The sequence below is a fragment of the Ambystoma mexicanum genome, chromosome 2p, assembly GCF_040938575.1.
Source record: "Ambystoma mexicanum isolate Mex_15411 chromosome 2p, UKY_AmexF1_1, whole genome shotgun sequence".
In the NCBI taxonomy this organism is placed as follows: Eukaryota; Metazoa; Chordata; class Amphibia; order Caudata; family Ambystomatidae; genus Ambystoma; species Ambystoma mexicanum.
In genome coordinates this window covers 367173022-367187242 of record NC_090923.1, presented here as the reverse complement: position 1 = coordinate 367187242, position 14221 = coordinate 367173022, and the positions used below count along the sequence as shown (strand labels likewise).

Genomic DNA, 14221 nt, shown 5'->3' with positions numbered 1-14221 from the left:
CTTCACGCTTGGCTTCTGAGAGGTTGAGGTATAAGGATTGGGACCTCCCTGAAGACGTGATGGAGGTGTTGCTTTCGGCCCGAAGGCCAGCAACAAAGTCTCTGTACCGTTGCCGTTGGCGTAAGTTCTGCGACTGGTGCAGAGTTCAGAATGTGAATCCTTTTGCATGTGACATCCCCATGGTTCTGTCCTTTTTACTTTCTTTGGCCCACAGGGGCTTGCAAGTGGGTACCATTAAAGGTTACCTGGCGGCGCTGTCCATCTTTAAGCGCTCGTCTGAAGAGTGTTCTTACTTTAAAATCCCTTTAATTTCACAGTTTCTGAAAGGGCTCACTAATGTGTTCCCTCCGTCACCTTTCCTGGTGCCCGGTTGGGATTTAAACCTTGTTCTTAGGTTTCTTATGGGTGCTCCGTTTGAGCCTTTACATTCTTGCCCTTTGAGGCTGTTAACTCTGAAAACTGTGTTTTTAGTTGCGGTTACTTCCGCTCGCAGAGTGAGTGAGTTACAGGCACTTTCAGTTAAGCCTCCCTTCACTGTATTTCACAAGGACAGGGTTGTCCTTCGTGTTCGTCCTTCTTTTCTTCCGAAGGTAGTGACGGAATTTCATTTGGCCCAGAAGGTTGTTCTTCCAGCATTCTATCTTCCTCCGCATCCTGGTAAGGAAGAGGAGAGGCTCCATAGGCTTGATCCTAGGAGAGCTTTAAGCTTTTATGTTTCACGCATGTCCCGGGTCAGAGTGGACGATCAACTCTTTATTGGTTACGCTGGGAAGCGTTTGGGGCAAGCTGTGACGAATCAGACTTTGTCTCGCTGGATTATTTTAGCCATCTCGGAGTGTTACCGCTTGGCGGGTAAGGACCCACCGGCTGGCTTGCGGGCCCATTCTACCAGGGGTGTGGCTGCATCTACTGCCCTGCAGAGGTGTTCCTATTCGCAACATCTGTGATGCAGCCACCTGGGCTTCAGTACATACATTTGTAAGTCACTATTCCCTCGATTCCATCCGAGGGCAGGATCTGGCCTTTGGCAAGGCGGTCCTTTGCCCTATTTGATTGGCTATTCTAAATTTTGATTCTAAATTCTTTCCCTCCTCCTTGCTCTGGTACTGCTTTGGGAGTCTGTCATAGATATGGAATACGTCGGAGGACCCAATCCCTTCGAAGAACAAGTTACTTCTTACCTGGTAACGTTCTTTCGATGGGATGGTCCGACGACGTATTCCATATCGCTCACGCCCTGCCTTCCCCGCTGCAGAATTTCTTTTGCGATTGCAGCTTACGTTCCGCAAGGCTTTGTGTCTGACTGGCAGTTGACTTGGGTCACACGTTCTGGGGGAAAAAACTACAACTGAGGCTACGGGCGTCGTGCGTCCTACTTATCACATCGGATGACGTCGGACGTCGGAGGAGGTCCTCGACGACGGCGCATCGACGCAGGACGCAGCCGCCGAAAAAAGTTCCGAAGCAGCACAGCTCTGGTGATTACATGTCATAGATATGGAATACGTCGTCGGACCATCCCATCGAAAGAACGTTACCAGGTAAGAAGTAACTTGTTCATCCTTTTGCCCTCAATTTCTGGGAGGGGCAGTCCCGCTTCAAACATATTAATGACTGGAAAGTTAATGACACAAATTATTTGATTCCTTATCTGGTAATAACTTGCATCTAATTTATCTAACCAAGAATTAACCTATTGTTTTTTACGTGTTTACCTCATTATAATCATATTTATTTTTGATAAACTTCCTTTTTTTTTATTGGATTTTGCATGGCATTTATCATGATTTGAATCATTTTAAATGTATTTTTATTTTGTATTGTTAAATGTTTGCTATACACACTTCTGTAACTTGTTTTTCCAATGCTTTCAACATGTCCTGACTGCACACATACCCAATAGCCCGAATTCAAGATCACACCTCAGTAGGCCCTGAAGAAGCTTGTTTCAAGAGCAAAACATGCATAGGCTGTTTTTCTTATCCCTGTATCCAGGCCCTGTCTGGGGAAGCAGAGAAGCTGACCCCCTTTTCTGGTGCCAGAAGGCAGGCTCCATTTTACAACCACTTTGTCCCTGTGACTATGGGAGGGGGGACGAGATCCGCGGGTGCTGCTGGAGAGAGGCCGGCCCTGTGGAGGAGCATCGCCTTGGCGAAGCTAGTAAGAGGGATGCTGAGGGAAAGCAGTGAGCGGACGTGGCGGCTTGAGCAGGAGCTCTGATCCAGAAGACCTCTGCTGTAGCTTGTAGGGATTGTCTTTTAAAAAAGCAGGCATACAGGAAGATCATAACAGGAGATGGCAGCCCTCTGATTTTCTTACGAGCTGTCCAGCTGAAGGGGGGGGGGGGGGCGGGAGAGCAGGCTTAAAAGCCTGTATGAAGCTCCCCAAACCCTACTCACATAGCCTGGAGTAAGGTAAGTGCTTGGTTAGGGAGAAGGGCTAATCCTGGAAGAGGGAGGGTATTCGAAGGAGGACCTAATAACACGAAGTTGTGAGGTCAGATGGTAGAAGGTGGACAACCAGAGGGTTGAGAACAGGAGTGTAAAGGTGGTTGGAGAGAGGGATTTTGTGGAGGCAGCTTGCATGAGTGAGGCGAGAGTACATTAGTGGTAGTAACTAGTGTGTGGTAGTAGGAACAGGGGAGGTAGTGCTAGTTATGAGTGGTAACAAGATGGAGGAATCGGTGGTGAGAGGGAGGTGTAATGGTAGAAGCAGGAGGATAGTGGCAGGAGGTAGTGGTAAGAGGAGAGGTGGCAGAAGTGGAGAGGTGGCAGTAGTAGGGAAGGAGGTAGTCACAGTAGTGAGTGGAGGAAGTAAGCAAGGAGGAAGTAAGAATAAGATTAACATCAAAGGGTGAAGGAAACAAGGTGGCGTGTAACAGAGGGACAGAAGCGGGGTGGGGAGGAGAATGCAAGAGGGAACCAGAGTAGAAGGGCAAGTGCTGCATGCATGGTTGGTTAATCCCACAGAGAGGCAATGGTGCCTTGCACTCAAACTCCCTATAGAACACTAAGCGGGGCTATGAAAATGAGGGTTGGAAGACCCCTCTAGGGAGACAGCTAGCCAGCGCTTGGGAATCCGCCAAAGCCTTAGCCAGGAACTAAGACAATGGGGGTTACTGAACCTTCGCACTAACCAGGGTTATGGGTGCTTGGGCTAGGGTGGCGGTAGAGCGAGGTTCGGCTGTAGTGCCATATTCCCCAAGCCTCTTTGGCCTGAACGTTTGGCTGTTTTAATCTAAAACCACTGATTTGTGATTTGTAAACCACCTTGGAAGAATGTTGTCCGAGTGGTTGTCTGTGATGTCCTGTCACAGAACACATCTTTTCTTTCGTGCATCTGTCTACGATTAATGTTTTACATTGTGACTTTTTTAAACCTGATGGTGTCTAGAGTCCTTAATTTTAAGTTGTGCTCTGTTTTTCTTCTGTTGCAGATATGCCAATATTTGGTCTGTGCCCAGCCTATGACGATTTCTATTTGGTGATGTGTAACCACTGTAATCAGGTCATTAAGCCACAGGCATTTCAGTCACATTATGGTAAGTGCATAATCCCTTTTCATGCCAGTCAGTTGAGACCACATAAAAGAAGAGATTTGTTTTATTTTTCAATAAATAATTTATTTGACCTGATAACCGGTAATGCTAAAAGGGCAAAGTGCAACTAATACTTTTTATAAAGGTAATGCAATTAGTCATGCTAATATATAAAACATAAGAGGAATATCTATAAATGCTTATGAAGACCAAGTCATGATGTTTAACCATTATTTTGAAATCAAATTCATTAACCAACCTTGATGTGGATGGCTCTGTAAATAAAGGCAGATAGCAGGAAAGGCAGATGCAGGAAAAAAACCTGTGGTGTTGATGGGTGCAGATCGGAAGTACCGGTTACCTGTGTGCCGATGAGAGCACCGCTTTGTTCAGTTTCAGGGGCTGGTTCTGTATATAGTGTTGCCCTGGTTGCCAAGTAATGATTGATGTGGTAGGTGAGTGATTGCTGATAGAATAAATACAAGCTTGTTAGATATGCCAGACCTGTTTGGTCTCCTGATGCAAGTTTAGTGTTAAACGTTGCAAGATTTTATTGGTGAGTAGTTGGAGGACGTAAAGTTAGTGTTTTTTTTTTTTCCCTTGAATTCGGTTGTGGAGATAGTGGGGATGAGGCGTTTTCCAAAGTCACAAGGCAGGCGTTCATAAACTGACAAGTATCCTTTCCATTACGTAGAGGTTTGTATTGCTAGAATTAAAATACTCAGAATATCAAGTTTGGTCGTGAATGCTCTGCATTTTGTGATTTACATAAGAGAAAGGACTGCTGCTCAGCTAAGGGTTGGAAGGATGACTATGGATTTCACTAAAGCTCATGGACTAGTGTACAATTGCCATCTTCTCCTAAGATAGCTCCATTTTGCTTTTTTACAAATAGTTGATTTGAGATCATGTTTTTGATGCTTTAGGCCTAATTGATTGTAAAGAGCAGGCCACACGAGTGCCGTTTTTTTAAATTTGGAGAGAATTACATCTTGGATTGCCTCAGCAACTGTATTGCATCTTGGAGTCTGAGTATAGATTTGATGTCACTCTGCTAAAACGTTAAAAGGAATGGGAGAGGTATAATGCATGACATGCACAATTCTTTACATTCCCATTTCTTTGTTATAAACTAACCATTGTACACACAATAGGAGCACTATTCTTTGGGTGATTTTTAGTTTTCCAAATTGGCATATCCTCCACATAAATAACGGTAAGGCTTGTTAATAATTTTGGTCTGCATTTACAATGTGTATTTTAAAACTGGGTAGTTAATACCAACTAGAAAAAGCAGACTTCTGGAAGATTTCTATAAAACAAAGTATGAAATGGTGATTTCTCCATTAGAGAACAGATGAGAATATTAGTGTTTTTTTTTCATTTAGTAATTGGGTCTGCCTTGCAACAAAGGCTTTGTGATGCTCTTTTAAAATTAGGAAGGTTGGAGGTTGTGGGGGTCAACAGAGGCCAGCGACCACAAGGCCACTTAACCAGGGAGCTCTGTACCCGATGCAAGCTGATCAAGACCCATCATGTGCCCGTAAACGCGCCCCAGAGATGCTATATGTACTGATAGATGCCCATTCAACTTTGCGTTGGCGGTCAGGTGGGTGGAGGTAGTCGCTCCACCTCCCAAAATGCTGAACAGAGGCTGGAGACTTTGAGCTGAAGGCCTTATTGCGAAGTCCGGCCGACGCAGGCACTAGACAATTGACTCTGCAACAGCCCGGATGTCCTGGGAGTAGACTGGATGCTGTGGAAAGTCTTGGCACAAGTGCGAAAGAGGATGTCCCGGCAGATGCACACATAAAGGGGAGGTAGGAGCATGCCCTATGTTACCCTAGGCATTGAGTGGATCTTGGGGTCCTTCTCACAAGATTCTCTCTAAGATATCAAGGATTCCTTTATGGCATGGGCGAGACGTGACCGCAGCCTAGATTGAGCAGGTGAACATGGAGGCGCACATAGTGGATGTGAAGGAGCACTGAACCCCACAAAGTAATTGTAAAATGAGACAGCGTTGCCTGGGAACCAACGGCAGAGGTAGGTGCCTGCCCTCTGGACATTAAGCAGGTCTCTGTCCCGGCAAGGACCCCACTGAAATACCAAGCTGTGCCCACACAATGTGGTTGAGGCATGACAGTGGCCTGGGATGAGCAGTGAAAAAAGGAGGTGCTGAGCCAGCATGCACACCGGGTTAATGTAGAGCTGAACCCTGCCACCTGAAGGAGAAACTAGAACATCACATATAGTGTCTTTGACACAGGACAAGCAACACACCACTCGCCAGAAGGGGAAAGTTGTGAAAATGTTGGCAAAAGACTGGTAATTGTAGATTTTTCCCTGCATCACTCTAGATGTTGATTAAAGCAAGCGTTTGCCCACACCAAAGTTAACCCTATACCTGCAATGCAAATCGCCAGAACAGCTGTCTATTTAGGAAAACAGAACCTTGACATTGATAAACTAAGTTCGAATGGATTGTGTCCTCCAACGTATTCCTCATCTTGGATGTATTCCTTCCAGCTTTAGCTGCTTCGGAAATGTTTTCTCGGCAGAGGGTGCCGTGCGTCGATGTTGTCGAGTCGATAGTCCCTCGAAGGCCTCTGTCGAGGGTGACGTCATCGGGTATACAAGTAGCATGCGCGGTGCCCGTTGGCCTCCGTTCCGTTTTTCCGCAGTACATGTTGCTTCAACGCGCCTTGAGTAGTTCTGTGACGCAGTAAAAGCTGAAGAAATTCGATTATGTCCTCGTCATCGACCCCGACTACGACCCCGCGATCAGGATTCAAAAAGTGTAAATCCTGCGGTTCGAAAATGTCCATCATGGACCCGCACCGGGAATGTCTGTGGTGTCTCGGGGAAGGCCACGACATGGAGGCCTGTCCGAAGTGTCAGGCGATGACGGGCAAGGCCTTGCGAGAGAGGAAGAGAAAACTGCAGGTAGGTCGTAAACCCGAACAAAAAGCCTCTAATGTCGAGTCGAGGGCCCGTGAGGAGAAAGCTCCTCGACGCGAAAGGCATCGGTCTAGGTCCCGAAGCGATTCTCATCGCTCTTAGTCTTGGACAAAAAAGTCTAAGAAAAGACGCCACCGGTCCCCTTACATCTCGTCCTCGAACAAATCCCCAAAAAGGATGAAATGCCCCACAAAACATTCTTACTCCGAAGAGTGGGAAGCAGTCAGGGTGAAAAGGATGGAGGTGTTCGAAAAAGCTAAGCCTCGGTCCGCGCCTTCTTTGGAAGCCGGTCGGGAGTGCTATGGTTTCGACACTCACGCGTCCTCCAGCCCGGGTGATCGAAGGAGGAAGGATCGAGAACCTTCCAGGACGCCGAGAGAAAAAGACCGCTCGAGTCGACCGTTCGAGGTCACCGACGCCGTCTGAAACCTGACGCAGCTCAAAGGGCAAGCACTTGAAGAGCACTTCGATGCCCTCGAAACCAGTTCCTTCGACGACCACTATTTCGTCGGCGCCATCGACACCTTTGTCGACGTCTACCCCGAAGCCCTCGGCGCCAAATGTTCCAAAGGCTCCAGATCAGCCAACTCGGCCAGAAGCTAAAAAAACAGCAAAAGAGAAGGCTACAAAGGCTGTAATTTCTTAGGGTTCCACTTATACACCTCTGCCACCTCTCCCAGAAAAGGTTTTTAAACCTCTTCCAAGGAAATAATTTTTCAAATCCTTGAGCTCTGATGAGGAGAATGCTCCTTTGGACTGGAATATGGTACCCCAAATGTCCCAGAATGCCTGATTTCTGAGGAAAGCAGGATGAGGGACCTGGTGGAAACCTTACATAATGCGAGTGGCATTGATACTTTGCCTGAAACAGATTCTGCCAGGCCAGAACCAGGGAACATGCCAGTCCCTCATACCGTCAACTAATGACAAAGGTGGTCGATTATTTAGGAGGACGAGACCACCAACTCAATTCATCCAGGATGATCTGACCGATGCATTGCATCATGGTGCCACCGAAGATCCGATTTTACCCTTCCATGTAGCCTTGCAAAATAGGGTGGCCAAAAATTGGGAGACTCCGGATTCTATTCCTCCGTTGAATAAATCCCTTACTTCAAAATACCACCCTTCCAGTAGCAACCCCGGCTATCTGTCTAAACACCCTATTCCTGAGAGTCTGGTTGTCCAGGCAGCCACAGCGTCAAATAAGGTGGCGTACCCTTCTACACCTCCGGATAGGGATGACAAGCGTGTGGATGGTTGGGCACGTAAGGTATTTTCAGCTGGGAGTATGGCGTTAAAATCAGCCAACTCCACATGTGCCTTGGCAACATTTTCGTACACTCTGTGGGAGTGCATTGCAATGGCGGCGGAGCACATACCGGAAGAGGATGAAAGGGAAGGATTCCATGCAGGAATCCCTTCAGTCTGGATTGCACACTGCAGATAGTGTGAGCAGGTCCATGGGCACTAGCAAGGTAATGCGCAGATTTGCATGGTCTGTCTTCTGAACATGCCCTTTGACAGATCTCAACTTTTTGGCAACAAGACTGACTAGAGCCTTGAGTAGTTGCAGACTTCAAAAGCAGCTGCCAAGTCTTTAGGAGCTGCTACTGGACAACCTCAGCCTTTTCGTGTGTCGGGACGATCCTATCGTTACTACTCTTCATATGCAAAGGCAAGAGGAATGGCCAGTCAAGGGGGCCAGAGAAGGGCCACTTGCGGTGGACTAGGAAAACGTGCAAAGTCAGCTCCAGCTGCAGCCTCTTTGCCATCAGCGGCCGCAGCAACCGCCACAAAAACACTTTGAGGACTTGCATCACAAAATACCTGTGGGAGGCAGACTGTCACAGCATCTGCAAGAATGGCGAGCCATTACTTCAGAAGTTTGGCCTCTAGAAATAATAGCCCAAGGTTACTGCCTTCCTTTTCTAACGCAACCTCTAAGCAATCCACCAGGGAGACACCCTTTGAGGTTTTCAGACCCGCTCCTACAGCAGGAAGTTCTAACCCTGCTGGAGAAAGGTGCTATATAGCCAGTACCTGTAGCGTAGAGGAACAAGGGATGGTACTCCCCTTATTTTTTGGTCCCCAAAAAGGACCGAGGACTGAGACCCATCTTGGACTTAAGAGGCTTGAACAAGCTCCTCAGGAAGGACAAGTTCAAGATGGTTACTCTTTCTCAGATCCTTCAGGCCCTACAACTTCAGGATTGGTTGGTGTCATTGGACCTCCAGGATGCTTATTTTCATGTGCCGATTCATCTCAAGCACAGAAAATACCTGAGGTTCGTAGTTGGCGACTCACACTATCAGTTTCGAGTCCTGCCATTCGGATTGACCTCTGCCCCGAGGGTCTTCACCGAGTTAATGGTACTGATGGCAGCACACCTCAGGAGAAGGGGGGGAGGGGCACGTTTACCCCTACCTGGACGATTGGTTGATCAGGGCACGTTCTGCCAAGCAAGCACTGGATCATCTGAAAGTCACCTGCCACTTCCTCCACAGACTGGGCTTCTTCAATTTCAAGAAATCAAAAATGACACCTTCCCAAAAGCTCCGGTACATTTGGGCTGTATTAGACACTTCCTTGGGAAAGAGCTCGCCTCCCAAGTTAAGGGCTCAAGACATTCTTCAGATGCTTTCCAAATTCCAAAATGCCCAAAATCTCTATGCCTACGACTTCTTAAGGTTGCTCGGCCTAATCCTGCATCTTCCTAGTGCGAGAGGCACGCCTGAGGATGAGATCCCTTCAATGGGCTCTAAAAACTCAATGGTCCCAGTTCTCGGGTCAAATGACGGATTTTCTTCAGATTCCGAACATGGTTCGGCAGGATCTTCTGTGGTGGACTGCCACAGAGAATATCCTAAAAGGAGAACCGTTTTGGCAACCATGACTGGAGATTACAGTACTGATGGACGCCTCACTCATGGGTTGGGGAGCTCATGCAAACGACCCGAAAATCAGCGGTCGTTGGTCTCCATCGGAGTCCAAACTCCACATCAACCTTGTAGAGCTGAGAGCAATCGGACTAGCGCTGAAGGCTTTTCTGCCATCTGTCAGAGGAAAAAAGTCCTGATAATGATGGACAACACAGTGGCCATGCATTATCTAAACAAGAGGTGGTTTAGGGTCACTACCTCTGTGCAGAGAGGCAATGCGGCTCTGGTATGGGGCAATTCAAGAAGGAATCTCCTTAACAGCAGTATCTAGGAGAAGAATATGACGGCGGACGCTCTGAGCAGGCAGTACAGTGTCCCATGAGTGGGAACTCTCTCAGGAAGTCATTCAAGAGATCTTCGCCCTTTGGGGAACCCATCAAGTAGACCTGTTTGTGACCAGGATCAACCGGAAGTGTGAACGGTATTGCTCAAGGGAATTTCCCCTCAGAGGAGCCCTAGGGGACGTGTTCATGGTGGAGTGGAACTTCCCACTATTATATGCGTTCCCTCCGATTCCTGTCATTCCTCGTGTCATCAGGAGATTGAGACGGTTCGGAAACCGCATAATCCTAATTGCCCCAGATTGGGCCAGGAGAACTGTTACCCGGACCTTCTAGACATAGCCATCTGTCCCCCAGTACGTCTTCCTCAGAGAGAGGACCTTCTCTCACAAATGGAGGGCCAGGTTCTCCATCCTGAGGTCAAGATTCTCAACCTTCATGCTTGGTATCTGAAAGGCTGAGATACAAGGATTGGGACCTTCCAGATGACGTCATGGAGGTGTTGCTTTCAGCAAGAAGGCCAGCAACAAAATCTCTATACCATTGCCGTTGGAAAAAGTTTTGCAACTGGTGCAGAGAAAAGAATGTTGATCCTTTTCTCTGTTCCATTCCCTAAGTGTTGTCCTTACTCTTGTCCCTAGCACATAGAGGTCTAAATGTTGGGACCATTAAAGGTCATCTTGCAGTGTTTTCCATTGTCAAGCGCTCGTCGGAAGAATGCTCCGCTTTCAAAATTCCTTTAATAGTACAATTCTTAAAAGGACTCACCAATGTGTTTACTCCTTACCCTTTCCAAGTACCAATTTGGGATCTTAATCTGGTTCTAAAATTCTTAGTGTGCCCCTTTTGAACCCTTGCACACTTGTCCATTAAGATTACTAACATGGAAAACTGCTTTCCTAGTTTCTTTAACATCTGCAAGAAGAGTGAGCGAACTGCAGGCACTGTGTTCTGGGCCACCCTATACTGTGTTCCATAGGGACAGAGTGGTATTAAGGGTTAAACCCTCATTTTTTTAACCTAAAGTTGGGTCCGATTTTCATTTAAATAAGAAAATTGTTCTACCCGCATTCTACCCTCCACCTCATCCTAGTAAGGAGGAGGAACCGAGAAGAGCTTTAAGCTTTTACATTTCTAGGCTTTCCAAGCTTAGAGTGGATGATTAACTTTTCATTGGTTACGCCGGAAGGAAATTGGGTCAATCGGTGTCAAAACAAACCATATCACGTTGGATTGTGCTTTGCATTTCAGAATGCTACAGATTGGGGGAAAAAGACCCACCAGAAGGCATAAGGGCCCATTCCATCAGAGGCATTGCCTCTTCGACAGCTCTTCAAAGAGGTGTTCCCATAAAATCCATTTGTGAAGCAGCAACTTGGTCATCGCTGTACACTTTTTTAAAATTCTATAGTCTGGATGCTTCACAGGCTAAGGAGCTTGCTTTTGGTTAAGCAGTGCTATATTCCACCTTATAATGGTATCAAAAATCTACTCCTTCCTCCAGAGAATTTTCTATACTGCTTTGGGAGTCTATCTAAGATGAGGAATACGTTGGAGGACACAATCCATTGGAAGAACAAGTTACTTACCAACTGGTAACTTTCTTTAGATTGGATGTTCCTCTAACATATTCCTAATCGCCCTCCCATCCTACTCCTTTGTAGATTTTCCGAGTTATTGCCACTTCAACTCTCGCAAGGCTAATACCGGACTACCGGCACAATCTACACAGTAGAACAAGAGGGGGAAAAACAGAACTGAGGCCAACGGGCGCTCCGCGTGCTACTTGTATAGCTGTTGGCACCCTCGACCGAGACCTTCAAGGGACCATCGACTCGATGACATCAGCGCCCTCTGTCAAGAACAAATTTCCGAAGCGCCTAAAGCTGGAAGGAGTACATCTAAGATGAGGAATACGTTGGCGGAACATCCAATCAAAAGAACGTTACCAGTTGGTAAGTAACTTGTTCTTCTCCAGCATTGGATCTTTCATGGATTCACATGCTGTGAATATTCCTGATAAGGCTGGGAATCCCCGGTTACTTAAAGTACTAAATTAACCTATGGAAAAGCTAGTGTTCCACCAATGTCGTTGTGGGTTCTTTTGGTCCGCACCAATAGGACTCAGAGTGTATAGCTCCGCCCCAGTAGCTTCCCCTCATATTTCAACCGTCTTTCTAGCTGGTGGGATTCCTCGTTCTTCTCTTTAAAGAGAAATTATTTTACCACACAAAATATATATTTTTTCAATTTATTCTCTTAACCGTAGCAACCAACGACTCCTCTACGGTGCTGTTTGCATACATGGAGACCGTTTGATCTAAAAATATCCTTGTTCAGGCCCTGTGGAACTTGCGGTCTGTAGAACGTCTACGGAGGTGACCGGCATGTAAACTGTTCATACTGCCTCTATCCTAACCATTCACCGGAGGAATGTGAAATCTGTCAAGGGTTTTTCACCGAAAACCTTAAAAGACAGAAACCTTGACTGATTTGTTGGCTTGATGAACGAGCATATCCAGCGTCGGAAGCAGGATAGTCAAGGAGTGGGAGAGCTACCACCCCCTCTGACATGCGTTTGCCATCAAGCCACAGGCTCCTGGTCCGTTCCTAAGTAGTTGTCCAAAGTCCCGTAGACTAAAATACCATTGTCGAAACCGATGTATAAGGGCTCACGTCCATTGACCCAAGTCCACCTCCCACTCGTTCAGAACATTCTCTCCGACGGAGAAACAAAAGTCCAAATCGTCCACGAAGACTACATCTTCGTCCTTGAAAATGAAACCCCATTTGTCCTCAGACTCTTGCACTTCTAAAGGTCAGATCTTCCTCTGGACTAGATTTGTCCACCAAGCATTCTCAGATGACAAAAATGGCGACAATACTCACTTTTACAAAATCGGGACATCTCTCGTCGACGATAGTCTGGTAAAAAAAAAAACGCATCTTCCGGGAGTGAGGCTGCAGTTCTCACAAGCCCTTCCATTTCCACTGCTGAAGCCACGATACATACCTATCCAACAAAATCAGGACAATATATCCTCCTGCAGTAAAGGAATACTAGAAACTCCTACAGAGAAGATCCTTTGGGGCACAGGCAACTCTCTCTAGGTGGGTCTCGTGTACTCAGACATCCTGCCAGATGAAATCTTACAGCATGAGATCTGATTTAGAGCGTCCAAGAGAGGAGTGCCCGGGGAGTGGGGGCTCATGGATTCCGATTCTGAAGAATGCAGGATCCAACCACATGTACAGTACAATTCGTCTGGTCGCTTCCAATCAAGAGGAGAATAAACACCTAAGGTTACATAATGTACCACTTGGTTTTCCATCTACACCATCGGGAACTGGAGGTGTGATACCATCATATCCCATTTCAAACCTGCAATCTCTACTCTCCCTGCAGGCACTTTGCACTCTGCAAACGCTGCTAGGACAACTCAATGCCAGACTCCCACCTCGTCGGCCAGAGGGGTGCAGTCCATCTTTGCAGGAATGACCAGGGTATAGCAGGTCGGCAAGAAGAAAGGGATAAAGGGCATTCAGCTAGGGACTGCGCCAATCTTCCATGTTTGACACATGGAGCCCAATCTCCACCTAGACCTCCACCTCCAAGAAGGGAAAGCCCACGAATAGGTGAGCAAGAAGAGGGGGAACTAGTGTATACAGATCAAGACAAGCTCTACCACGTCTTCCATTTCTCCTTGCCGAGACGATACGTGAGATCACAGGATAGTCCAGCACAACTCTCTCCTCCAGACGACATTGGTGTTTTCCATGGCATGGTATCAAAAGCGTGCTAGGAATTTGGTTAAACTCCTGCAGCAGAAAGACTGCCTTCCTTTTTATAACCTGGTTAAGCGCAGAAAAGCTGTTTTCTATACCCATCCTAGATCATGTTTGGCAAGAAGGGCTACGGACCCCCAAACATCCTTTGTCGGAACAGGCACTAAAAGGGAGACTAGACAAGAAATGTAAGGCACCGGATACAACACCAAAAACCTCACAGCCCTCTGCAGAGTCTGTAGGTCGCAAGGCGCATGCACAATAAAAATGTGCCACTCCCCCAGATAATGGCAGGAAAATGGATGCCTTTGGCAAAAAAGTGCTCCCCATCGGGGCAACAAGCAGCCAATACCCTTGTAATAGTGGCTTGCTATGACTGAGAAATGTGGCACCACATTATTAGAGCACTTGCCAGAGCAACAGCAGAAAGAAGCAATGACACTGATACCTGAAGGTGAGAAGGCCTCAAACCACAGTTTCTGCGAGATCCACTGCAATGATGAAACAGGATTCAAGTAAATTGGTAATGGGGTTGAGAAGGCAAGGATGGCTACTCTGCATAGAGTTTAGACAGGAGGTGATACATAAAGTTGTCAACATGCCATCTGAGGGAGTGTGTTTTTATGGTGACAAAATCGATGAGGCCCTTTAAAACAATGAAAGCAGACTCCAATGCTGCTAGATCACGAACAGTTGTACAGGGCAGCAGGTCT

At 46.9% G+C, this 14221-nt stretch overlaps 1 protein-coding gene across 1 annotated transcript in view; it reads left to right on the top strand.

Annotated features, from left to right (window-relative positions):
- The window catches only part of ATXN7 (ataxin 7), a 950731-nt gene that overhangs the window by 261801 nt on the left and 674709 nt on the right, over nt 1-14221 (top strand). Inside the window, exon 3 of the mRNA XM_069643713.1 lies at nt 3437-3541. Within this exon, the coding sequence (XP_069499814.1) occupies nt 3437-3541 (105 nt within the window). The remainder of the gene's footprint in view (nt 1-3436; nt 3542-14221) is intronic.